Here is a 24,423-nt window from a genome sequence, read left to right as displayed (position 1 = left end):
CCAAGGCCGGGGTACTGGGGTCGTACCGATTGCCAAGGTCAGTTCATGGCAAATTTCAGTTAATGATCAGGAGATACCAGTATGTTAGTATGCGGCCGCCAAGGAGAGATATCCGAGATGATCTTTTGGTATATATCCCCCGCCCCCAAGAGAAGACAGATGGTTCTATCAGGAGCTATCCATCTCTACAGTGTATTCTTTCTCCCCCTGAGGGTGTATCACGTAGTGCTATCCATTGCTTCACTTTCAGGGAGTTAAGATGACTTCTCATTCCATCACTAAGGACGATGTCGAAATTGCGGATCGGCCATCTCACATCGAAGCCCTTCCAAAAGCCGCCCATGTCACTGAGATTGGAAATTTTCGTGTCGTTAGTCTCACCCCGGAGGATGCTGATTTCTTCTCCAGCTATTCCGAGGAAAAGCGGAAGAAAGTCTTTCACAAAGTCGATATGCGGCTAGTACCTATGCTAGCAGTGCTATACCTAATAAGTCACATCGATCGTGCCAATATTGGCAATGCCAAGATTGAAGGAATGGTTGAGGATTTGGGCATGAGTGGTGTTCAGTATAACACAGTTCTTTCTATATGTGAGGACTGATTCCCTTTCAAATTTTACCGCAAATATTCAAGCAGGCTACTAACTCTCGAATCCATAGTCTTCATTCCCTATGTCCTACTGGAGGTACCCAGTAACATCCTGTTGAAGAAGTTCAAACGTCCCTCTACCTATCTTGGAATTCTTGTCCTTTCATGGGGGATTGTCATGACCTGTACTGGTCTAGTGAAAAGCTTTGCAGGTCTCATGGTTACTCGAGTCTTGCTCGGTGTTTTCGAGTGAGTCGGATATCCATCATGCCCTCCTTGCTTCGGTTTCTAACGTACTATTTAACAGGGCCGGTTTCTTTCCCGGTGCTATCTATCTTTGCTCTTATTGGTATATGCCTAAGGAATTAGCCCTGCGTATATCCTACTTTTACTGTGCTAGTGCACTTTCTGGCGCCTTTTCCGGCCTCTTGGCTGCTGCCATTGCTCAGATGGATGGAGTGGGCGGTCTTGAGGGTTGGAGATGGATCTTTATTTTGGAGGGCCTCGCAAGTGTGATTCTAGGGGTCGCATGCTTTTTTCTTCTGATCGATACACCGTCGTTCTCTTCACGCTGGCTATCTCCCGATGAGATCCGGTACCTCGAACTTTCGATGTTCATCAAGCAAGGCGGAACCAGTGTCGAGGAAACCTCTTTCAAAATGAGAGACCTGAAGATTGTTCTCACGAATTGGAGAGTATATGTGCAGGCCTATTCTCTATTCTGCCAATCAGCACTATCATATGGTAAAATAGCCCAAGATGACGTATATGCTTGCTTCTGACTGACTTATTTATCCATAGGCACCAAGTTCACGCTTCCGACAATCACCAAGGCAATGGGATTTAGCGATACTAATGCTCAGCTCACCTCTGCGCCCCCTTATGTCGCTGCTGCAATATCTGCCATTGTATTTGCCCGTCTCTCCGATCGCTTTTACTGGCGAATGCCGTTTGTAGCCGTTCCTATGCTCATCTGCGTGATTGCTTACTCGGTCATATTTTCGCTCGACGGGGCCCTGCAAGAAAAAAAGGGTGTCGCCTACTTTGCTGTTGTTCTGGCCGTCGTTGGAATTTATCCTATCCAATCTGCAGCCGCGTCTTGGAACTCGAACAATATCGCTCCATCTTCGCGTCGGGCTATCGGAATCGCTCTTATGAATTGCGTCGGCAATATCGGAGGTATATTAGGCAGCTTCATGTACATGGAGAAGGAGAAACCCAAGTACCAAACTGGCTTTGGTCTCAGTCTCGCGCTAGCTGGTGTTGGCATATTCGTTGTTCTACTCCTTGAGTGGAGCTACAAGGTGGGCAATTCACGAAAGGCTAAGCTCATCGACGATGCACGAGCCAAATATACGGAAGAAGAGTTGTTCGACCTGGGAGATAGGTCTCCCCTCTTCAAGTACACTTTGTAGATAGTTTACTAGTCTGCTGAGTTTCAATAACATACTAGGTGGAGGTCATTTACTCATCCCAACCGTCCGGGCTTCACTTAAGCATTGAAAAATGGTTCTTTTGTTTTACTTGAAAGTAGCCCACGTATACGCAAGTTTAACAACGCCTACCGGGTTTGAACGCATGTTCGGGATCTTGCCTTTCTTTGCCTTCCTTTTTTTTGAAGTTAAATTTCGTGTCTCTACACTTGGCACTGAATTAATGATCAAAAGGAAATTCACTACTTAAGGCTCGCTTCAATCGCTACTAGGTTTGCCGTCTGTGACTCTATAGCTTGCTTCTCTGCCTCGGAGGGCTCCACGTAGGGACGGCGTGGCTTCAGTTTTTCCAACGCCCCTTCAATCCCCGCAGCGACCGCTGTGTTTAGCGCAGCAGCATACTTGACAGACGCAATTCCAGTCTTGCATGGCTGCTCCGCGAGCGCTGCCTGTTTATGCAGCTCCATGGCCTCTCTCAGTTTTCCTTGTTGATATAAGCTGTAGATGTTGGCTATAGTCTTGGGGAAGACATTCGCAAAACCGGCGATAGTTCCCGCAGATCCAGCAGCCAGTCCCCCAATCAAAAAGTCCGACTGCCCACCAAATGTCGCGAACCTGTCTGGGGGAAACTCGGCTGCAAGTCGAGTAATCTTTGCAACCGCGCCACATGTCAACTTCACGCCAACGATATTTTCATGCTTCTTTGCCAGTCTTGCAATTGTCGCAGAGTCCAGATCAATTCCATTGCAGACCGCCGGAAAATTATATATAACAATTGGCAAAGGGCTAGTCTCGGCGACATCATCAAAAAAGCTGTTAATGACTGCCGGTGTCGTCTGTTTTCCGAAATAAGCCGGAGGCAGAAGGAGGACATAATTGGCGCCTGCATCTGCTGCGTCGCTGATGAATTCGAGAACCTGCTTGGTAGAGTGGCCACCAACACCAGCCATAATCGGGTATGCAGGTCCACATGCTTCTCGCGCGACCGTGAGCAATGTTTTGCGTTCCTCGCGTGTCAACAAAAATGTTTCGGAATTTGTCCCCAACACCACCAATCCAGCAAGTCCAGATTTTGATAGGTATTTGTAATATTTGGCTTGAGATATTGTATCGATGCTGTCGGTACTATGGTCAAAGAAAGTGATTGTTGGAGCCCAGACTCCGCTGGGTGGAACTTTGGCACGAGACATGGTATCAGGAGGGGGTATTGTCTTCAAGTTTCACTTCTAAGAAAATATTGTGAATGACCATTCGATGGAATGTTCAACTTACTTAAGTCAGTTTCCTATGGAGCTCTCACAGGTATTTATCCGTCCGGGACGGGTTCTACGCATCCGTCCATCCACGTCACTTTTCTTCGCGGCGCATCACCTTCCATTTGCTGATCGCCTTCGTTCTCTAGCTTATTTCCAGCTACGTGAAACTCTAAATGGGATAGAAAAAGCAAAAGATAGAAATCAACTTCATAGGACCTGATTATCGTGGAAACTCTGTAAAGACAAGGAGTGGGCACAACAAACAATAGCTCGCAGTCGCTCTTCTCCCCGCTTCACCGGTGCCTCTTGGCGGATATGCTTGGTGCATTTCCGACGGATATGCCATTCGTATGCTATTTACTTGATGGTGCTTAAGGGGTACTCTAACGCTCTTCCTAGGTTCAAGTTCAAGTAGGTACCTCGGTATGGAATTCAAGTTGATGTACTAGTAAGTTATTTGCCACCTTTGAGGGGCTCAAGGTGCTCACTGCCCAGGTGACACACATTGCGAGAGTCACTGCCACTGGGAGTGCTTCTGACCACGGGATTAGTATGCCTACTATATTAGTAGTAAACTTGCCAGTTGTAAACACCTGTGCACACACTTCTACTACTCACCTGGGGAGGCTCCAGGGCTGCTAACTAGTATTATAGTAGTTCTACTAGTACTGGTTAACTAGTAGTGCGTAGAATTCGGACCTCGGGAGGACCTAGGTTGCTACTTCTGGGGGCCTTAGCAGCTTATTTATTATAGTAGTGGTAGATATCACTTTTCGAGAAGGAAGTGTCAATTTTGCACTGGCTGAGGCGATTCTCTATATTAATTTAGAGTTCATGTGTGATTCGTGTTCCAGGGTTTGAGACATTCCGGTTAAATGACTAATGCTCGAGTACCACTAAGTAAAATTACGGTGCATAATAGTTGCACTTGCTTGATGGTTTGGGAAAATTAGAGTATCAGCCATCACGACGTTTTCTCTTCTCCCACTGGCAAACACGATAGTCTCCGCAATATCCTCCGGTGTCAAGGGCTCACAGCCTCTACAAAGCAGTTAGCATAAGAATATGGTTTTTTTCCTGGTGGTTAGAAGGACTTGCGTATAAACAGCGTTCGCCTTTTCCTTGTCGCCGTAGAATCGCACCACAGAGAAATCTGTTTCGACTTGACCAGGATCTATGCAAATGACGCGAATGCGAGTCGAAACAAGCTCCTTGCGCATGCTTTCGGTAAACGAACGGACAGCAGCTTTGGTCGCGCAGTATATTCCCCCACCAACATAAGGTTCGCGACCTGCAATAGAGCCGATATTTATAATGTCACCGGCTCCAGTGCCATTGTTTCGCTTCAACATGCTAGGTAAAATAGCCTGCGTCATATTGATTAAACCATTCACATTTGTCGCGAACATCACGTTAATGTCTTCCTCCAAAATTTCCGGTGCCTTTGCCACACCTCTCACGAGACCTCTGCGGGAGACAATATATCGTGTCAGCACTCGAGCAATTAATTTTCGCCAGGACCCGACTATCAAATATTACTAATTCTCGATTTCGTTTTCTTTTGGGGTAAAACTAACGCATTGTTGACCAAAACATCGACCTCCTTGAACTCGGCAGGTAGCCTTCCTACCAAAGTACGCACGTCATCTGGATTGCTAACATCAAGCTGAACAGGTAATACTTTGATGCCAGCGCCGATCTCCTTGACAATTTCAGCGGCTATCTCACGGAGACAGTCGATCCGTCGAGCAGTCAATATCAGCTTTAGCTCTTTAGGAGAGTTGCGAGCAAATTCGAATGCGGTAGAGCGGCCAATTCCAGAAGAAGCTCCAGTTATTAATATAGTTTTTCCGTGAAGGCGTTTGGAGACTGAAGTGGCCATGATGACTAGTATTCACGAAGGAATAGAGATAATGTGAGGGCGTGTGGGCAAAAACAATAGTTAGCACGACAGCCAGGGTTCAAATTGAAAAGATCATAATGATTTCCAAATCTGGATAACATTTTTTTATGTATTACAGCCAGGGCGCGATAAAGGTAGTTTCATGGCAGAAAGCTGCGGAAAATCCAAGCATTAAGATTCACCGGCTGTATTCAAGTCTCCACCATGGGGCCTTTTCCGTGTGTTTATAATCCAGTAACATACTAAAACTTACTAGTTACTCGTAGCACAACTGGGAGAAATGTAATGTAAGGAATAATAAAATTCCCTGATATGCGAAATCCCGTCTCTATCGAGATCCACACTATCTCATCAGTATGTATTATGTATCTACTGGATATCAGAAAGTATACGAGTACCAATCCCACTCATGCCTCCTCGATTTCTTCTTGGCACGGAAAAATGACTACGTCGGCCTTCTCCCCGCATCTCCACCATCGACCCCGGAACGAGAAACTCGCGCTTCCCTGCAGATTCTCCTCAACTGCTTCTCAACTTCCGTTTCCCACTCTGACTTTTCCGTCTGCACATGCGCCGCACGATCCACAACTTACATTACCGGATTGATGGCTTCAGTCCCCCGTCGAGAGCTACCGCCAAGTCTTGCAAAACAAGGACCTCCGGCTCCCAAGAAACGGAGTCGAAATAAAGAAAGAGTCAGGGTAACTAGGGCTTGTGACAGATGCAAAAGGTGAGGGTCTTCGTGGATAACTTCCAGGCAAGCTGATGAGATGTACTCCCAGGCGAAAGATCAAGTGCAATGGCACACAGCCATGTGCATTCTGTGTTCGCGCAAAAGACAAATGTACTTTTGCTACGGCATATTGCCGCGGTCGGCTACCTTCAATCATCCCTACGTTCGGTTATGATCCTGGTGACAGCACTGTTCTCTCAACGGGCCAACTTGCAGCCAGCACGAACTCCTCGTCTTCGACTCAGAGCTACCCTATTATCCTCCCAAGAACAGAACTATCTACAAGCGATTCCGGGTTTTTGCAAAGCCAAGAAAATTTACCAGTGGCAAACGAATTTCCCCGGCATTCTCCAGAACCACATCAGCCGGAGATGCAGGGCCAATATATCGGTCCTGCGTCAGGTGTATCTTTCCTTCTGAGGATCCAAAATCGTCTTCGACAGGCTATTTCAATCTCGAAGGCAAGCAGCATATTTACATTCGGTGATGCACCTCTACAGGTTCCGGAATCTGACCCATCCTTCTGTATGATGCTGCCGAGAGCGGACGCTCAGCGCCTTGTGGATCGTTATTTTGATTTTGCAATGCCTACTTATCGGTTCTTGCACAGGCCTACTCTTCAGTCCTATTTTGATGAGTTTTATGATACACTCGGTATAATGGAAGATACGCAAAACGCGTCCGCAAAGATTGCCTTGCTCTTTATGGTCTTTGCCCAGGCAAGAGTATACATGCCAGACAACGACCGACCCGGTCCGCCGGATTTGAGGTAGGTCCTTATAATCATCGGAATTCGATAATCGGATCATCATTCTGAGCCTCAGAAGTACACGATACTTTTTAGCAGCAGATCATCATTTATCCAGAGAAAAGGGTTCCATACGCCTGGCCAGTGTGCAAGCTAGACTGACTCAATGCTGTTACCTTCTCACTCAATCTCGCATTAATCACTGTTGGAGCCTATTTGGAACTGTCTCCCACCTTGCACTTGCTATTGGACTTAATAGAAATCGGCCTCCCGATGCTGTGACTGGGCTAGGTCGTGTCGAATCAGAATGTCGTCGGCGGACCTTTTGGTGTGCCTACACATTAGATGCCTACCTGAGTGCGGCACTAGGAAGACCTCGCACATTCCACGATAATGACATCGACAGCGAGCTTCCAGCATGTGTCGAGGATGAGGATCTGATGAACGAGGGCACCGATAATTTTGCAAATCATAACAAAGGCCCATCAGCAATGCTGGCTGCAATTGCACATATGAAGTAAGGGCGATTCTATCCAAAGTCCTACATCACTTCACTCACAGGTTAGACTTGCGCAGATTATTAGCAGAATATTGACTAGTCTCTACTCGGTCAAACCTGTGTCTGCCTCAGACCGAGCAAGTGCTGTCGAACAGATCTCAAAAGACCTTTATCAATGGCACTCCGAGCTGAGCCGCTTCTTAGACGTTGACATCTATAGCACTTCTTTTCTAATTTCGATCTTCCAGCGACAAAGAAATGTTCTCAATCTTACCTATTGGCATGCAATAATTCTCACTCACAGACCATTCGTATTGAGTACCCTTGCACGACTCTCGCAAAATGGCAGAGATAATGCTATGCAGGAGGACGCTCAAACGGGGAAAAATCTGAAAGAGTGCGTTGACGCTGCAATGAATACAGTCAATACAATCAGCGAAATTACGGAAAGCCGACAACTCTTCCGAGCATTTTGGGTTTGTTTGCAGTGGCACGTGTTTCAAAGTGCTCCGCTAATTGAAATTCAGATCACGGCCTATTTTGCTTTCAATGCTACCATTATGCTCTATATTCATGTGATACAACAATGTGCGTCACCGTCGGAGTTCTACGTCAAATACTTCTCGGCTGCCTCTCGATGCCAATCCCATATTGCAGCAATTGCTGAGAAGGGGTCACTATCGGAGCGCTATTGTTTAGTACTCGAGGAACTTCGTGTCGAGGCCATGCGTCAAATGAAGCATGCACACCTAAACGACACGTTGACCTCTTCAATAGATGACCAGGAGGCCGGAAATCTGTTTCAGTGCCAGTTTAATTCAACAGGACAAAGCCCCGCTGCTTCATTTAACTTAACAGAGTTTGGTCAAGATCTCGCGATAGATCTAGATGGTAACATCCCTGCCCTTCAATTTCCTAATTACTCAGGGTGGGAACAGTTCACCTCTTTGCTTTCGTCTGGGTTAGGAAATATGGACGGTTTCATCAGCTACGATCAATGAATTTCTAGCAAATATACTCAGTAACACTCTTAATCATGTTTCCAGCTTTTAGAGTCACCGATATCTAGGATTGCTGCTGGCCATTCAGCATTACTCTGGTTGGTGATTTAATTCAAACGCTTAGAAACATCGCACATTCTCTGCCATTCTTTCCATAGCTAGATGCCAAACGTGTGTCAGCCTTCAACTTATGTCCGACAGCACGGGTGTCTTAAAAGCGAGTCCATTCTCCTGTAATCAAAAGATGGTCCTTGGAGAGCCCGACATTCTTCGCTTTATGAACCTCCTCTGCAATAGTTGTCGGCTATTTCGAACTTGACATGGGAGGCTTGCCCATCTTGCAACAAAACTAAATAATAAAGCCACAGGAAATATAGAACTGAGCACAGGTCCAACTTCGATGGGCTTCCTATTCATCCTCAGCACTGACCAGGCGAATAAGCTAGTCCTAGCCGAGGTACTCAAAGGGCTAGCGGCATCAGCCGCCACAGTATGTACACTGGCATCTTCGCGGGGTTGCATCTACAGCCCATTGCCCGACCTGAAGAAACCCACGTAGTGAAGACATGCTCGATCCTGTTGGGAAGTTTCCGAATCAAGATTCCACACCAAATGGATCCACCAAAAGGAAATTTTGAAGACTCTTCTTTCTTTCTAGCAACTCGCGGATCCCATTTCTTGGCAAAATCAAGGTTCAACTCTTTCAGTCCGCTTGTGGGCTAATGGCCCCGGTCTCGTATACACTGGTCATCCGCCTGTCTTCTCTGGCAGTGGGGTGATTGAGACACCGCCAATAGAATCTTTTGAGGATATTTTTGACGATGAGCTACGAGTGATTAGAACGACACTTGCTAGACCTCTCCAGGTTTGAACTGAGCAGCCCTATTATTAATTCGGGGATGTAACAATGTCTCAGAAGGTTCCCCGCGAACTCTGGTATGGTGAGGCAATCAGGGTCTACGGCTTACGATAAAATGACAGCATTTTCCTGCCCTGCATGTTTCTCATTGCTCAGTTCACCTATCATAGGGAGATAAAATCTATGTCCGAGCACATCTGAGACAACTCAGTGCATCGCGGTGTGCGGGCTTGGCCTGCGCTCACGCCACAGAATCTTGACCTCGTCGGGCTTTCAGTCTCTCCGGTGTACTGCCCATTTCTCCATTCGACGATCATGCTATACGAGCTCTCTCATACTAAGACATACGATATAGGTTCTTGGAACATTTCTATTTGCTGTAATGTCTCAGATATTACCAGAAAGATGCACGCAGTTTGAAACCAGTTATATGGAAATGGACAAGTCAATGGAGTGTCTACAACCCGCCACTATCCGGGTAGTAGGAAGGAAAAATCTATATAAGGACTGTCCATCACTACTACTCTAACGTCGGCATCCTACTCTCAATTCCATTCATCATCATCTATCTCACGCGGTACTTCTACAACCAATCTAGAATTTCAAAATGCACTTCCATACTGCTGCTATTGTTGCTGCTGTGGCCACTTTGGCGCCTCTTGCTAGTGCTGTTGGGAATGCTAAGGTTGTGAACAAATGCGGCTTCCCCGTCTACCTTTGGTCCGTTGGAGGCTCAGTTGGCCCTGCGCAAACAATCAAAGCAGGTGGCACCTATTCCGAGGTCCTGCACCATGACCCTGCCTCTGGAGGCATTGCTATCAAGCTCACCACGGTTCAAAATGGACTTTACAACGGCAGCCCTCAGACAAACTTTGCTTATACCTTGGATGGCCAGAACGTCTGGTATGATCTTTCCGACGTCTTCGGTGACCCGTTTTCCGGCCACGCTATCGGTGTCAAAACTTCACTGAACTGCCCGAAGATCTGCTGGCCCAAGGGCGTTGCCACGAGCGGCGCCAGTCAAACCAAAGTCTGCGGTGCAAATTCCGATGTTACCCTGACTCTCTGCTCTGGCACCTGCTAGATCATATAATGTTTTCACCTTCATGTTTGGCTATCTATAACTATCGAACAAGCGTTATCGAGATGTTGAGTAAATAGCTGCATCAGTGCAAGAACGAATACAAGATATCCTTTGGTGGTGGCCTTTTCAAACTAAGTCAAAGTTTGACAACATTCCGAGCCCTGGGGCATGGCTATCACTTTACAAGTTTTGGTCCTTCGAGTTATAGCTACAAGTCAACCGGATGACCTTAGAATATTTCTCGTTATAAATGCCCATGCTTTAATGATAATCTGGATCATGGTACTCGAGACTTCGTCGGATTCTAATATTCATGATTCTATAATTTCCGTGGCCCTAGATGTGGGTAGCTGACGAGAGCTCAAAAGTCAATTTTAACGAGAGCTTAAGTCAATACGTGATTGTCAAAATATTTGACTAGAGTAGGTCTAATAATCCTCAATATGGGTGCCTTGGCAACTGACCTCGATTGACCGTAAGCACTGTTGTGAAAATATGAGGCTTTTTAAAGCAATCATCCCACTTTTCCCTACCGGATCCCCAGAAATCTTCCAGGGCTTCCTTTGCTGAGAGAGGGGCATATGTGCCAGAGATAGCGCTCATAGATATCATTTTGTCTCGGACAAACGAACGCAATGAATAATCACCATGTACTGCATGTACCCCAAGGACCATAAGAGGCCAGAACAGATAGCCATAGGATCTCTGGTCCAGTCCCTTCTCCAGCAGCCCGTGGAGAATTCGTCTCTCTATGTCGCAATTATTTTCAATAGCGGATCCGGTGGTAAGGCTCCAATGCTTGATAATGAGGACATGCAATATAGAGCAACCGCACTTTGATAGGCGGTCACTATCAAGTCGCTTTCATTTGTAAGGAACTCGTTTGATTCGGTCCATGCTGCTGGCGAAAAGTCATATACGCGGCGCAGGACTTCGCGAGCATCGCTCTGAAGGTTACACTGGTTTTTTTTTTTCTGGCCTTGACATCTGATTCCGAATGTAATTGATCTTGATGATATCGGCAAATAGTGGTGTGGGGCAAGTCTGGAAGGCATATCCATTATCTCCATATCGCTGCACGATAGAATACAATTGCGTGGGGTCTAACCCCTCGACAAGCATATCAGATGCGGGGGATGAGGTATCAGCAAGTACAGTGCAACTACCGAGTCGTTAGGATGGGCTGCTCTGGCATTTGTCAAGTGTCAGTTCACTTACTGAACAAATGATAAAAGAATCGGTAAAACCCCAGGCGACATGCTTAAGTTGTGCATGCCGCCGCGCAAAATGATAAATCTTCGGACTCCTTCAATGTGATGTCGCCAATGTTGCGAAATCCCATGCTGGGCCTTTTATAATCGTCTATCTTTAGCACAACGAGACCATGTTATCAATTTGGACCGTGAAGACTTACATCAGCCAGTAGGAGTGTCAGAATACCAGCCAGGACAACATCCCCGTTTCTCATATTAGGGACATTAATGTCTTCATTCAAGGAACGAATCATCAAGCCTCGATAGCGGTAGAAGGTCTTCTCCAGGGCCTTGGAACTGGGATCATGTCTGGTCTGATTTATTCGATGACTGACAGTCACGCATATTAAACCTAATTGAAGATGAGCAGGCCTAGTCAGACCGAGTTGAAATACTTTCGGTGAAAGTTGGTATATATTGGTATTCGTGCCTAGTCGTAAAGCTGAGGCTAGTTGAGGGTACATGCATGAGTTGACTGTTTTGGAGGTGAGCCTTTGACTGCCTAGGTAAATCGCGAAGTGATATTGACATACAGTATTGTACAGAATCTAAAAGTGCATGATGATCTGTTTTAAGATGAAAGCGAGGGACTGCCAAGCCCTGCGACTCATCAGAGGGCCCTGATTCGGCCTCAGAAGACTCGAGGCCACCCTTTGATATCCCCGTGCTGACGCTGCCTGAGCTAGCTCTACTGTTCTTCTGGCGATTCGAGGATCCGTTGCGTTGTCCGTTGCGTTGTCGAGATTTGACTTTCCCGGGGGCGACCCATTTCACTCGTATGGGTGGTGTCTCTCCATATCCTGGGCAATCGACCCCAGATCCTGCACATCGCTTACAGCCGGGCACCTGGAAGTCACAGACCAAGCGACGCTGGAGACATTCCCAACAATGGTGCTTCCGAGCTTCCACCATCTGCGCGACTCGATATTTGGCAAATCCGTGAACGGCCTGCAATCAATGTACTAGTAGGATGTCAGTCCTCGACAACAGATGCGCCACGCCCTGATTTGTACCTTGAAAGAGATACGGCTAGTTCAAACTTATGCCGCCCGAGGGCCTTGGGAGATGGTAACTCTCGAAAAGATACGGATGATGCGGCAGTTCAGGCCTACAAAACAGCGTCCGAAGGGGCAAGGTACACATACATAAGTTGGGTTTTTATTTCCCAAGACACTGCATTGACATCATGAACTTGAAGTTCCGCTTATTTGAGGTAAACTTGTGGCCCCCACTGACGCGGAAGAATGGCTCGTCCGATGTGGGGGGTCATTCATGAGTTATCCTAGGCCAGAAGGCTGACAAATTCTGCGTGTTTTTCGCGTCGGCTCGTGTTTGCGCGAAATTGCGCGCTGTTTTGGCCCCAACTCTGCGTCAATCAAGTCCCGATTCGTCTGCCCTGCACCCTGGAATTGATAGGATCGGCGACAGGCCATGGGATTTGGTATGATTGCGCACGGGCATTTCAAAAAGTCTTCCAAATAGTAGTAGTAATCTGGGATGATCGTGAAGCGCTTGTTGGAGCGGCTCAAAAATAGCAACCACCCACAATGACGCGAAGAAAACACTCCTGTGCAAATAAGGTCGCATTCGCATGGTATCAAACATGGCAGTCAGAGCCCTCACGGAGAGGACTTTTGGTCTGCTTCTTCAGGGGGAATATTTGGGTCCAGACCCCCAGGGTGAGAATCGCCATCCCCCCCATGTACCGTCTTTGCGAGGGTTGGTCGATCGCCTGTCGTCTCTTCCCCCCACATAATTTCAGTAATACCATCCTCTGCCATAAAAATGTTCTTGGATTGGGGAAGATAACGACTGGCATGCCACACATTCCACAACAGTGAATTTGCCAACATAGTCGCACCCTCAAAAACAAAGAAATACCACTCATAGCGCACGAGAGGACTGAGCGACCGGAGCGCGTTCAAGTCATTAATGTCTACGGCCGAATTTCCTGCATGGTCCACCATCCGATAGACAGAACGAATCAAGATCAAAAACATGCTCACGTACATGATGATCGGAAGAGTTGGGAGAGCTTTTGTCCGAATCCCGTTCTTACTGCACCGCCAATGGAAAATTCCGGCGAAACAGAAGAAAGTGACAATCAGACAGATTTGAATACCGATCGCGGCCAGGACCAATATCTTTCCTGCTTGAGCCTGACTGCTTGTCGGATTGGAAGTGAAAGCAATTCCGAGGGAATTCAATGTTTCCACTATCATCATAACAGGCCCGAAAATAGTGAGAACTCTGTTCGGGGCAATTGGTGATACAAAGGGCACGTAGAAGAAGGTTCGGCTGAGGATGTGATAGTTTCCAAGTTCTAGAAGCGGTCTATTGGTGAAGCAAAACGAGCCCTGTCAGTCAAAAACCTTGGAAATACACAAGAACCAGCGATGGATCGGTAGGTTCGAAATTGTATAAAAAAGATCAGGTGTAACGAAACTCACGGGCAGATATAGATGAAGACCTGACTTGCGATGTAAATTCCAAGAGTCATTTGTGAAGATTCTTTATCCTCGAACATGTAATTGAAGGCACCATACTCTCTTAAGGCGTACCCAACTGTCAACAATATGGCGCAACATGCATGCAGACCAGTTAGCTTCCATGAGTTATTGCGCCTGGTGATTGTCAACTTTTCTAGCTCGAATTGCTTCACGCTGAATAATTTGCTCACCAGCATTGCCAATTATGTCCAATCGCTGAGATTCCGAATAGGACTGCAAAAATAATCGGAGCCACCGTATTGGGAGCATAGACGTAAAGGCTGCCGAGCACTGAATAACGTTATTATACTGCAGTACAATGTATGACACTTGGATGTTTTACCAACTTGTCCCTCTCCCATCGTGAATTGTCAGAGCAGGGATGAAGAGCCTTAATAGGGGTCCGGGGTGCATCCGAGAGATTGTTTCTGAAAGTTTTATCTGGTGGGTTGGATAAGTGTAGACATGAACGCGAGTATTTGAGGGTGATTCATGTCGTTATTTATGTGAGTTCTTTAGACGCGAACAAAGTCCAAGTAGTTCGTCATCAAAATGCGGAACGCGGAAATCTCGAAATATAAGGTCATACGCAGGTGGGATAAAAATATTGCCAAGGCCTCATTATTGTGGACATTTCGATATGACTTTTGACAATCCCCCATTTTGCTCACTGTCTTGGCAATATTTCTTTTCAATATTGTTTTACTCTAAATCATTCGAGAACAATTGAAATTCGCCATCGCATCCCACTACTCCGCAGCTCTGGCGATCTTCAAGCAGGCACTAAACTAACATAGGAATATTTTGTTGCCAAGACGCCGATCTTCGCTCTTTCAAGGCGTATTTCAGGTGAGATTTGGAAGCTGTCGTCAAAGTGGTCTCTCACAGCCTTAAAATAATTAGCAGTGTACCAAATAAAGAACCATTCAATGAAGATCTACTATCTCGAGGGCTTTTCTTGCACGAAATTTAACATAGCCTGCAAATATTTTGAGGCTTTTAATTTCCGAGGACCAATCAGCGCAGTCTTTAGGCCTCTTCTCCGAGATAACACGCCATGTTACGCAACTAATACCCCATTTGTCTGTGGCTAAGCCGTTCCCATTCTCGGTCAGCTTGAGAATACCGGTACGCCGATTTTCTCACGCTGGATACTTTCTAGGGCATTTAATGGGGCTATTTCATCACAGTCCTCAATTATAAACGGCTTAGAACCAACCCATACCACTTCACTTTCTTTTCATCGCCGTTACCCATCTGTCAAGCAGTTTAATTTGTCGAAAGCCTATCTCAAAGTCCCACTCGCGGTGAAAGACATTTGGGTTCTATCTATAGCCAGCCAGCCATATACTCCAACATCTGGCATCGGTATGACCTGGAAGCCCTCTACTCGTCTGTTGGTATATTAACAGCATCATAGCAGATTCCCCACCTGAAAGTTCTTCCTGATTAAGTTGAAATCAAAACCACCATCATGTGTCTTGCTCTTTCATTCCTATTGAAGAAGAACAGTGACGGCGAACCTGCGGGTCCTGCGCCGAAGCCTCACCCGGTGATAAAAGCCCAATCACAACTATCACAAGGCCCTCCCTCCTACCCAGCCTATGCAAATGACACTTCAGGGTCCAACGGGAACTCGGGGTACAGACCAACCTACTAAGTGCTACAATTTCTCTAGCCCACGTTGTTATGAATGGAGTTGGCGTTCTTTTTTCGATAAGGGAGTGGTTTTTATGGGAGCACTGAAGGGCCGGAGGTAGTTTGAATGTGTCGGAGTTTGGATTGTTCTCCCGAGACCTCATTTCAAGGTACACTGCGCATAGGCAGTATGTTTATTTCAAGTTCAAGGTCCCGTCTCAGAAAGGTTGATGGAGTAGTAGCAGTTAGCACAAGTAGTTCCAAGGTTATTTTTTCTGAATAGGTGCCCAGGTGTTTTCAAAGCTTTATAGGGATCAGGATCTCGATATATCGATGTTCTTTAGAAAAAGATCTTCTATATGGCGACTATATACAAGAAATCACAAACTGAAGGGGAAATAATCAATAAATATCTATGGCGCTCAATTCGAAGTGGATTTGCAATGACCAGTTCCAGTGAAGCTAACCGCATCAATCAAGACATTTCCAGTGACGGAGGAGTCCTCCGAGTCACAAGCCGCAACAATGCTCAGAGTTCCCTCGTGTCTCTTCGGCTTGTAAGTTCCGGTAAGAGCCTGCCATTCTCCAAAGGTGGAAATATCTGCCGACGCAACCTTGCCGGTTGTAGCGTTATGTCCCATATAAACGTACACGGAGCAGAACTCCACTCCACCCGAGAGGACTTGAAGTTGGACACTAAAATCGTACTCTGTCTGAGGCTTCAGGTGCTTGAGGTGCTGGGAGACTGTGTTGCCACGGTTGCCATACGCAGTCTGGAGATTCCTGGATTTGACAAGGTCAATATGAAGCTTTCCGATATAAGCATGCACGATGCGATCTTACAGGTAGTAGTCCCCGTCGTAAGCGCTTGTTGCATTGCTGACCTTGGCCACATTGACGGCCGATGGAAACCACGGAGCCAGAAGTCCTGTCTCAAAAGACGGATTCAGCACAGCATTGCATGCAGAAAGAGCCATGTCGGTAGATAGTCTTGGCTAAAGCTTAGGATGTAGATTAAAGTCGTGATACTCTTGGCCTGGGGAGAAATTAAATGGGTTTATAAGCATTTTGCCATCTGAAACATCGAGGACCGTGAACACGGAAAAAGCCGACAAGGAAAGTTTTCAGCGCCCGCATTTCCTATTTTTAACCTTTACAAAGCTTGCATTAGGCGTTCTCTGTTGAAGGCTTGAAACATAGCCTCTGGACTGATCGCGTTGAGTCTCATCAGTGCTCGAAGAGATGAAGCTGAGTGGATACTATCCCAGTTCCCTGTTTTGGAAATTGTAGATGTTCAGATCCCTCGTGGGAAGAGTTGCATTCCTGTCAGATGTGGACCTTCAGGGAAGTGAAGGATCCACTTGCCATCTCTGTCAATGATTCTCTGCAATCTCACGGTACCTCGCGGGTAAGATCGGCAGCCCCTGAACAGTTCTTTGGGTACGGAGTACGGAGTAATGGTTTCGCAAATTTTATGAAGCATTACCTCCGTTGCGCCCAGGATTGATGATAATAGCCTGGTATAGTGGCGTCACTCATATTTTTGAACCTATGATTTGATTATTCTTCATTTTATGCCAACCAGCTAGATCTGGGCCTTTCCCAGGAAATGCCGGAACTCGTAAGCCAGTTTGAATGAAAAGAGCCCGGTCGCAAACGCTGTACTCCGCGGGCTGCAAAATTTGGATATATCGAGAGAGATGGCCAGACCGAAGAATTCACGGTGATAGAAGGCAAGACCCACGTGTAAGCCATCCAGCATGCTGGCAGCTTGATTTAGAACCGTCCATCCACGGTTGACCATCACACTGAGCTTTTAATCGTCCGTCGGTCGGGCCTTCTATGGCACTAGAAGGGTTGCGACTTTAGGGATTGGCGGAAATATGGGCTGAAATACTCCCATTTGAATGCGGTAGTCATCATGTTTTCACTCTGCAACCGAACAAGCCTATCGCATAGCAAGGTCGGACGTACGTGCCCTTGGTGGCTGATGCCAGCTCTCAAAGTCTCTGGTGCTCTGGCAAATATTCAGCCATTGCTGTTGTTTGAACTGGAAATAGTTCATCTAACAATAGAGTAATGACAGTATTGCCATTCGGCACTCTGTTCCATTGAAATAAAGTAGGACTTGTCTCAGCTTACGTCCAACGTGGATGAAAAGATGCCAGACACATCGGCCAGGTGCATCAGCCAACCCCATTATATTCAGCCAGTCTTCAAAGCTGGACGAAAACTTGATTATGCTCCCCCAGGCCAAAGCTTGATTTGTCTTGCAAGTGAAAGAATTCAGAATGACTCTGCAATGGCTCCTGATCGGCGGATTCGCTTACAGGCTTAGACCGCCACCATGTCCGGTTGGCCAGTCACTTTCCCCAGCCACGATGCCTCATTTCAAAAGTATCAAGGTGGGCCGTCATCCTCGTCAAAGAATGTTTGATAAATGACTTTTCATCACCCGAGCGAAACCAAGACTACGATTCCACCCTCCGAACCGGAAATCCTCCAGTCCATCCCACCCACCCCGTCTCCATGGGGCCACGAGCTAACAAAATCAGATACGCGACACCAACAAAGACGATATTAACCGATCCTGTCAAAATCCAACCCCTTTCACTATAAACGCGGTTCCCCACCGCCGTGCCCATCAATTGGCCACAAAAGGCGCCGATCATGTATGCGGTATTAACCCGACTACGCGCCTTGGGCGCCACGCGGAAGATTGCCGTGCGATTGGCAATCTGCGTCATCTGCAAGCCGAAATCCTGAAAGGCGGCTTGAAGGACCGGGCCTGCGACGAAGAATGTACCGGTGTATGCACCAATGCAGATGCCAGTGACCATCATCGTGAGGGTGATGAGAATGGAAAAATGCTGTGCATATTTATCGATGACAAATCGCGAGTAAAAAGGGCCCAGGATCATCGGGGTTAGGCCCGCCAGGGAAAATAAACTGATTTGGACGGTCGAGAAGTAGTACGGAGTTCCGGACAACAGGAAGGTCAACGTTGTCCAGAAGCTGGTGAAAGTGGCGGAGAGGAAGAACCCCATGAGAGTGGCTTGGATTAGAACTGGGGATGACACGAAGTAGGTTGCGATAGTCACCAGGATCTTGAGGTATGAGACGTTCGTGTTGACAGGGGGGTAGTCCGGCATGAACGTCCAAATTAGTAGAACGATAAGGTATTGAAGACCAAGTGCTAGCCAGTATATATTCCGCCATGAAGAGTAGGCGGCGATGATTCCGGATAAGAGTCTTGCGAAGAGAAGGCCAAGGACGAGGCCGGACGATACAATTGAAAGGGCAGTTGCGCGTCGCGCAGGAGGGACGAGGTCTCCGACGAGTGGAAGCATGATTTGCTAGAGGGGGCAGTTCAGTTTCGAGTGCTTTGAGTTTCTTGATGGAGGAAACCGGTCATCGTAAATCCTGGCTTTGCTCGGGAGTCCGAGTCCACTTACCGGAGTGACGGTGGTGACCGAGGTCAAAAAGTTCAGGCAGAGAAACACATTGAAGGAACTGGTGATGCACAGGCCAATCCACAAGGTAGTCGTAATGAAGGTCAACCAGACCATGAAATGTCTTCTCCGCACTATGTCACCCAGCGGGCACAGGAAAATGATACCTATGGCATATCCGGCCTGGCTACAGGTGGGGATGAGGGAGGCTCTTTCTTGTGAAACGTCGAAGAATTGAGCCAGTTCATCCAGAATCGGATGTGAATAGTATAGATTGGCGACCTATTGTAGGTTTTGTCTGTGTCAGCCATGTCATATTCAACATGACCTTGGAATATATCGTGTGGAAGAGAGGAAGTATGCATTTTCTTATTCCCTACCGTGAATGTGCCAGCAAAAGCAAAGAGAAAGTTCAAGGGGAGTCCAAATTTAGGCGGACTCTGTTCATCCCAGCGACACCATGGCGGAGTCCATGCAAGAGCATGAATCAGACGAGCCCATCTGCCCTGGGTGGGCGTCGTGGTGGGCGTGTGGGGATCCTCCGGGAGATTGCCGAGGGCCGGGGTCTGGGGATGACACGGGGTTGACTCTAGGTGCTTCTCGGCACTTTCTATAGAGGGTGGCATTTTTTGAAGCCGAAGAAAAGAAAGTGGAGATTGGGAGAGCCATGTATGCTTGAGTGGTTAAGTGGTTGAATGTTGAATGTCGGAGAATTGAGCGAACGCCCTTAGCGGCCCCACTTGGAAGCCGGTCGCGGGAACAAGTCTTGATTCAGGCTTCCGGAAAAGTGACTGAGTGGATTCCAACGCTGGTGGGGTGGAGTGAGGCTCATTCAATGTAGTATCCCATCACCAACTGCCACCGTGACGTACTGCGGATACATCTGTTGATGCAAGAATAGATACCAGTTGAACATGAGAGATTATGTATTTATTTGTAGGTACTGAAATAGGATGTAGAATATAGTAGCAGTAGCAGCAGTAGTAGCAGTAGTAGTCTATGATATGAGTGATCCAGATCGAATAGATAGTACTAGTGTATAGTAGTGATCTATTCTGGCTGTTACAAATTTACGGTGCGCACTCCAGGTGTAACGCACTGGGGTTGTTAGTTACCATTCGCGGATGCCTGACGTAGATGGCATCCACTTAGGCATCCACGCCTAACATGTACTTAGTTCTATCTCAGCTTCCTCCTTCTTCTTCTCCTCAAGCTATTACTTTCGTCGAAAAGCTACTGTTTCCTTTTTTTTTCGTATGCTACGCCGTACGTTGATCTCTGTGAGCATTTGAGCATCCTCACACCAGGCTGGTATTCAAGTTGCTATACTTGCATACTACTAGGTAGTATACTCCAGGCTCCTCTTGTCAGTCTTACTAGTATTATTCTATTGGTAGATTTGATCCACTGATGAGTCATACTGAAGAGTCTAGCACTAGTCAGCAGTGCTCTAGTTGATGTATACTCAGCCTCACACTTCGTACACTACTACTATTCCTCCTAGTAACGTGACTATACCAGTACCCCTGGACCGAGTTAACCGTGGTTCCCCATCGATTCAACCTTGGAACAGAAGTATGCAGTAGTACACTCTGACTACACTGGTCACTATAGTATCATACTGCTATACTATACTATACTAGTAGTATACTAGTAGTATACTATAGTACACTCACTGCAACAGCCGCATCTCAATCAGCAGAAGCAGCTCTGCTGCCTCTGCCTGCCTGCTGCCTGCTGCTGCTGCTGCTCCAGCTGTACTGCCACAGCACAGTACTGCATGCAGTATACCTACTTCCACTACACTACGCTGGCGATATTATTGGGCGTTCCTGGTGAGGCAGAGCCAACGCATCGGAGCCTGCGTGGGTCAGCCTGATTGGACTGGCTGCCTAAGCACGAACCCGATTAAAATCCTCTTTCTTTTTGTCTTTTGTCTTTGGTTATTTTTTTCTTTCCTTTTTCTTTCTCTTTTTCTTCCACTTCCATTCCACTTCCACTTTGTCCTTGTCTTTGTCTTTGTCTGCGTGTCTGTCTTTGTTTACAGAGTAGTATAGCTATAGCTATAGCTACATCTCCACCACAGCTCCAGCTCTGCTCCACTTCCCCTCCTCCACTCTCCTCCACCTCCACCTCCACCTCCACCTCCAATCTCATCTCCACCATGACTGAGCCCATCGACCAGGTCGAACCATCCGACCATACGGTCCCGGCTCAGGATGTCTCAGTCAAGGATCCAGCCACAACTACTACCACCAATACTTCTCCAGAGGGCGCTAAATCCTGCAAGAAACATCCCGATCACCCCGACCAGAAACAAAAACTGAAACAAAAAGATAAGCGAAAGAAGCGCTCCAAAAAGAAGTCCGCACGCGACGATGATGATGAGACCGAGTCCTCTGATGATTCCTCCTCTTCTTCCTCCGATAATTCCGACTCTTCAGACTCCGGGGACGCCGACTCCGAATCCGACTCCAGCGAATCCGACGAGCTCGACCGCCGTAAGCGCAATCGAATGCGCACCAAGGCTCGTGCCAAACAAGCTCTCAAGGATAAGAGGCGAAAGAAGAAGAAGAATCGCTCGCGCCAATCTCGCAAAGTGGTCTCTTCTGATTCTGACTCGGAGTCTACACTAGACTCGGAATCCGAGGATGATTCCGCCAACGAATCGGATGAGTCGCTCGACGAAAAGGCTCTGCGGAAACTGGTCACTCGGTTGAAGCTGAAACGCCAGGCCAAGAAGCTCCGAGATCAAACCAACGATGATTTGGGTCTGGGTGATCCCCTGGGTGATGGTCGCCGTGAGAAACGCTCCAAGAGGAAGAAACCTGCCTCTAAAGTGGCATTTAAGCGTGTGGATCAACGTAAGCATCTCTTTATTTACTGCTCCGGTCAACTGTTTCTCGGTCCGAGCCTAAGCTAACCCTACACTTCCAGTATGGGATACCACCATCCACAAGTACAAACTCACCGAAACTGTCGACGACCCCGATGCGAACGAGTGGGATCAATACATCTTCACCGTTCGCCGCAAGTTTAACTGGGAAAACAAATACCTTGATACCGTCGTCGATATCAAGAGCAAATACCTGCGTGATGCCCTCGCCAAAGTCATGGACGGTGTCAAAGGCGTCAGTTTGGTCCAGGAGACCGCGGTCGTCGATCCCAACATGCTCTTCCTCTACCTCGAGGAGACTCGTCAGTGCATGAAGGATCTTCGCAAACAATCCCGTCGGGAGAAGAAGAAAAAGGCCCGCAAAGCTGCTGCCAACAAGGCGGCTCATCTGAAGGTCCTGATCAAATACCTCGACACCGACTACGCCGACATCAAAAAGACCCTCTACCCACTGCTCGAGGTCAACACCATCACCTTCGACTTGCTCTGGGCGCTGTACAAACCCAACACCATCGCCTACTGCCCAACCTACGGCAATTCCGATGAGCCCCGCGCCTTCAAAATGGAGTACGCCATCAAGGAATCCTCCTTCATGAAGGGTCAGTGGTACAGCGTCGAGGGTCGCTATCTCGAATATGATGGTAAAGACTTTGGCTTTGGCACCATGTCCGCCGAAGTTGAGTCCTTCAAGGGAGCCCGCAAGATCACCAGTCTCGCCTGCTATCCCCTGCAGTATCACCGAGACTCCGAGGCTTTGCGTGGCCGACTGATTGAACGCGGGAAACGATTTGTCGCACTCCGCGGCATGAATTACCGATTCCACAAGGGCATGGCGTTTTACAAGAAGAAGCGATCCTTCGTGGTCAAAGTCAATATCAACGGTCGCGTGATGATCGACCCGGCCATCCATCGTCGAATCAACCCCAACTACCCCATCAGCACCGTCCGCCCCAAGGACCCCGATCTCCTCGATCCATCCGAAGCAGGCATGAGCGATGTTGAAGAAGACGGCAGCGATGGAGGCGGCTGCTGCTGCGGAGGCTCAGAATCGGATTCAGACAATGGTGGCTGCTCAGATACCCCACGAACAGTATACAAAGTGATCGAGGGAGATGACGGCAACCCACGCGTCGTAGAAGTCGAAGTCGACGAGAACGGGCAAGAGATCACCAAGGAGAAGATGGATCGAATTGAAGGCGACGCCACCTCTCCTTCCCAAGAACGCGAATTCACCGAAGAAGAGCTCCTCATCGCCAGCCCCGTCGTACTAGGCTTCGCCTTCAGCGAAAAGCTCTGGCTCGAATTCACCATCTCTGGAATCAGTGACATCGAATGGAACGTGGACGCCTTCGACTCACTCGTCCTACCAAACAACCAAAAATCCATCGTGAAAGCGCTCGTAGAATCACACACCTTCCACGCAGCCGAGAACATCGACGACGTAATCCAAGGCAAAGGAAAAGGCCTCGTCGCCGTCCTCCACGGACCCCCAGGAACCGGCAAGACCCTCACAGCCGAAGGAATCGCCGAACTCCTCCGGCGACCACTATACATGGTCAGCGCCGGTGAACTGGGTACCGACTCACGTACGCTGGAAGCAGAACTGAACAAGATCCTCGACATAGCACATTCCTGGGGCGCAGTCCTCCTCCTCGATGAAGCGGACATATTCCTCGAAAAGCGCACCATCCACGACATCCACCGTAATGCGCTGGTTAGCATCTTCCTCCGACTCCTGGAATATTTCCAGGGTATCCTCTTCCTCACCACAAACCGGGTGGAAACGTTTGACGATGCGTTCCAGTCCCGCATCCACGTCGCCCTGCGGTATGGCGATCTCACTTCCAAGGCGAAACGGAGTATCTGGAAGATGTTCCTGGAACGAGTGCGTGCGATTGAGGGGGTGAAGGTGGCGACATTTACTGAGGAGAATTATGATATGTTATCTCGGCATACGTTGAATGGGCGACAGGTGAGTTTGAGTATTAGCAGTAGTAGTGGTGGCGGTGGTGGTGGTGGTGGTGGTTATATATCCGATGCTAACATATGGACCAGATTAAAAACTCCGTTCGCACCGCGCAGGCTCTGGCGGTAAATGAGAGCTCCCCCTTATCAATGGATCACATCAAGCGTGTGCTAGAAGTCGCCGAGACTTTCGACCAAGATTTACGTGGTGGAACGGGGTACCTGGATGCGATGCGTAGCTATACCTAAAGAAACCCTCAATTGGTGACTAGGTATATGGATGAATATCTCTCCTCTCTCTATCTCTCTCTCCTCTATTTGATTTCATTTCAATCATTTCCTTATTCCTTATTCCTTATTTGCTTACTCATTTCCCTTATTTTCCCCGATTTAATCTGATCTGATCTGATCTGATCTCATCCCTCTCACTTCTCTCATCTCTCTCATATCATTGCGGAGAATTTCCTTTCATTCCAATCCTTGCTTCTTGGAGTTGAACACGAGGAAGATTGCAGGTCATGCATGGACATGGGTTTTCGGGCATTCAGGAGATTGGAAACTTGCGAAAGTTCGGGGCATCGAAAGACTCGGATCTGAGATATGATAGGTTCAAGTTCACGCCATTA

General features: G+C 47.7%; 10 protein-coding genes across 10 annotated transcripts; 5 read left to right on the top strand and 5 right to left on the bottom strand.

Moving 5' to 3' along the window:
• Positions 1 to 259: 259 nt before the first annotated feature.
• N7509_001408 (uncharacterized protein) lies at positions 260 to 2,003 on the top strand (the record flags this gene model as incomplete). Its single annotated transcript, XM_056626045.1, has 4 exons — positions 260 to 590; positions 660 to 837; positions 896 to 1,332; positions 1,390 to 2,003. The coding sequence occupies 4 exons, from the start codon at positions 260 to 262 to the stop codon at positions 2,001 to 2,003; spliced, it is 1,560 nt and encodes a 519-aa protein (XP_056494627.1).
• A 260-nt stretch (positions 2,004 to 2,263) lies between these two features.
• On the bottom strand, positions 2,264 to 3,211 carry N7509_001407 (dihydrodipicolinate synthase family protein; the record flags this gene model as incomplete). Its single annotated transcript, XM_056626044.1, has 1 exon — positions 2,264 to 3,211. The coding sequence occupies one exon, from the start codon at positions 3,209 to 3,211 to the stop codon at positions 2,264 to 2,266; it is 948 nt and encodes a 315-aa protein (XP_056494626.1).
• Positions 3,212 to 4,173: 962 nt separating this feature from the next.
• N7509_001406 (uncharacterized protein) lies at positions 4,174 to 5,159 on the bottom strand (the record flags this gene model as incomplete). The annotated part of the gene is made up of 3 exons (XM_056626043.1): positions 4,174 to 4,318; positions 4,376 to 4,744; positions 4,855 to 5,159. 3 exons carry the CDS (start codon positions 5,157 to 5,159, stop codon positions 4,174 to 4,176), a joined length of 819 nt encoding a protein of 272 aa, XP_056494625.1.
• A 1,125-nt stretch (positions 5,160 to 6,284) lies between these two features.
• On the top strand, positions 6,285 to 8,161 carry N7509_001405 (fungal specific transcription factor domain-containing protein; the record flags this gene model as incomplete). The annotated part of the gene is made up of 3 exons (XM_056626042.1): positions 6,285 to 6,682; positions 6,921 to 7,178; positions 7,465 to 8,161. The coding sequence occupies 3 exons, from the start codon at positions 6,285 to 6,287 to the stop codon at positions 8,159 to 8,161; spliced, it is 1,353 nt and encodes a 450-aa protein (XP_056494624.1).
• A 1,466-nt stretch (positions 8,162 to 9,627) lies between these two features.
• Positions 9,628 to 10,104, top strand: N7509_001404 (uncharacterized protein; the record flags this gene model as incomplete). Its single annotated transcript, XM_056626041.1, has 1 exon — positions 9,628 to 10,104. One exon carries the CDS (start codon positions 9,628 to 9,630, stop codon positions 10,102 to 10,104), a length of 477 nt encoding a protein of 158 aa, XP_056494623.1.
• Positions 10,105 to 10,752: 648 nt separating this feature from the next.
• Positions 10,753 to 10,944, top strand: N7509_001403 (uncharacterized protein; the record flags this gene model as incomplete). Its single annotated transcript, XM_056626040.1, has 1 exon — positions 10,753 to 10,944. The coding sequence occupies one exon, from the start codon at positions 10,753 to 10,755 to the stop codon at positions 10,942 to 10,944; it is 192 nt and encodes a 63-aa protein (XP_056494622.1).
• Positions 10,945 to 12,976: 2,032 nt separating this feature from the next.
• Positions 12,977 to 13,579, bottom strand: N7509_001402 (uncharacterized protein; the record flags this gene model as incomplete). Its single annotated transcript, XM_056626039.1, has 1 exon — positions 12,977 to 13,579. The coding sequence occupies one exon, from the start codon at positions 13,577 to 13,579 to the stop codon at positions 12,977 to 12,979; it is 603 nt and encodes a 200-aa protein (XP_056494621.1).
• Positions 13,580 to 15,906: 2,327 nt separating this feature from the next.
• N7509_001401 (uncharacterized protein) lies at positions 15,907 to 16,461 on the bottom strand (the record flags this gene model as incomplete). Its single annotated transcript, XM_056626038.1, has 2 exons — positions 15,907 to 16,267; positions 16,328 to 16,461. The coding sequence occupies 2 exons, from the start codon at positions 16,459 to 16,461 to the stop codon at positions 15,907 to 15,909; spliced, it is 495 nt and encodes a 164-aa protein (XP_056494620.1).
• Positions 16,462 to 17,955: 1,494 nt separating this feature from the next.
• On the bottom strand, positions 17,956 to 19,562 carry N7509_001400 (MFS transporter; the record flags this gene model as incomplete). The annotated part of the gene is made up of 3 exons (XM_056626037.1): positions 17,956 to 18,840; positions 18,940 to 19,218; positions 19,317 to 19,562. 3 exons carry the CDS (start codon positions 19,560 to 19,562, stop codon positions 17,956 to 17,958), a joined length of 1,410 nt encoding a protein of 469 aa, XP_056494619.1.
• Positions 19,563 to 21,100: 1,538 nt separating this feature from the next.
• On the top strand, positions 21,101 to 24,046 carry N7509_001399 (ATP-binding protein; the record flags this gene model as incomplete). The annotated part of the gene is made up of 3 exons (XM_056626036.1): positions 21,101 to 21,800; positions 21,874 to 23,804; positions 23,888 to 24,046. The coding sequence occupies 3 exons, from the start codon at positions 21,101 to 21,103 to the stop codon at positions 24,044 to 24,046; spliced, it is 2,790 nt and encodes a 929-aa protein (XP_056494618.1).
• Between the last annotated feature and the right edge of the window lie 377 nt (positions 24,047 to 24,423).

This window comes from Penicillium cosmopolitanum, assembly GCF_028827165.1.
Source record: "Penicillium cosmopolitanum strain IBT 29677 chromosome Unknown utg000003l:1.0-3747932.0:1.0-3751027.0, whole genome shotgun sequence".
NCBI lineage: Eukaryota > Fungi > Ascomycota > Eurotiomycetes > Eurotiales > Aspergillaceae > Penicillium > Penicillium cosmopolitanum.
The sequence above is the reverse complement of the archived record's forward strand: the minus strand, read 5'-3'. Positions and strand labels throughout refer to the sequence as shown.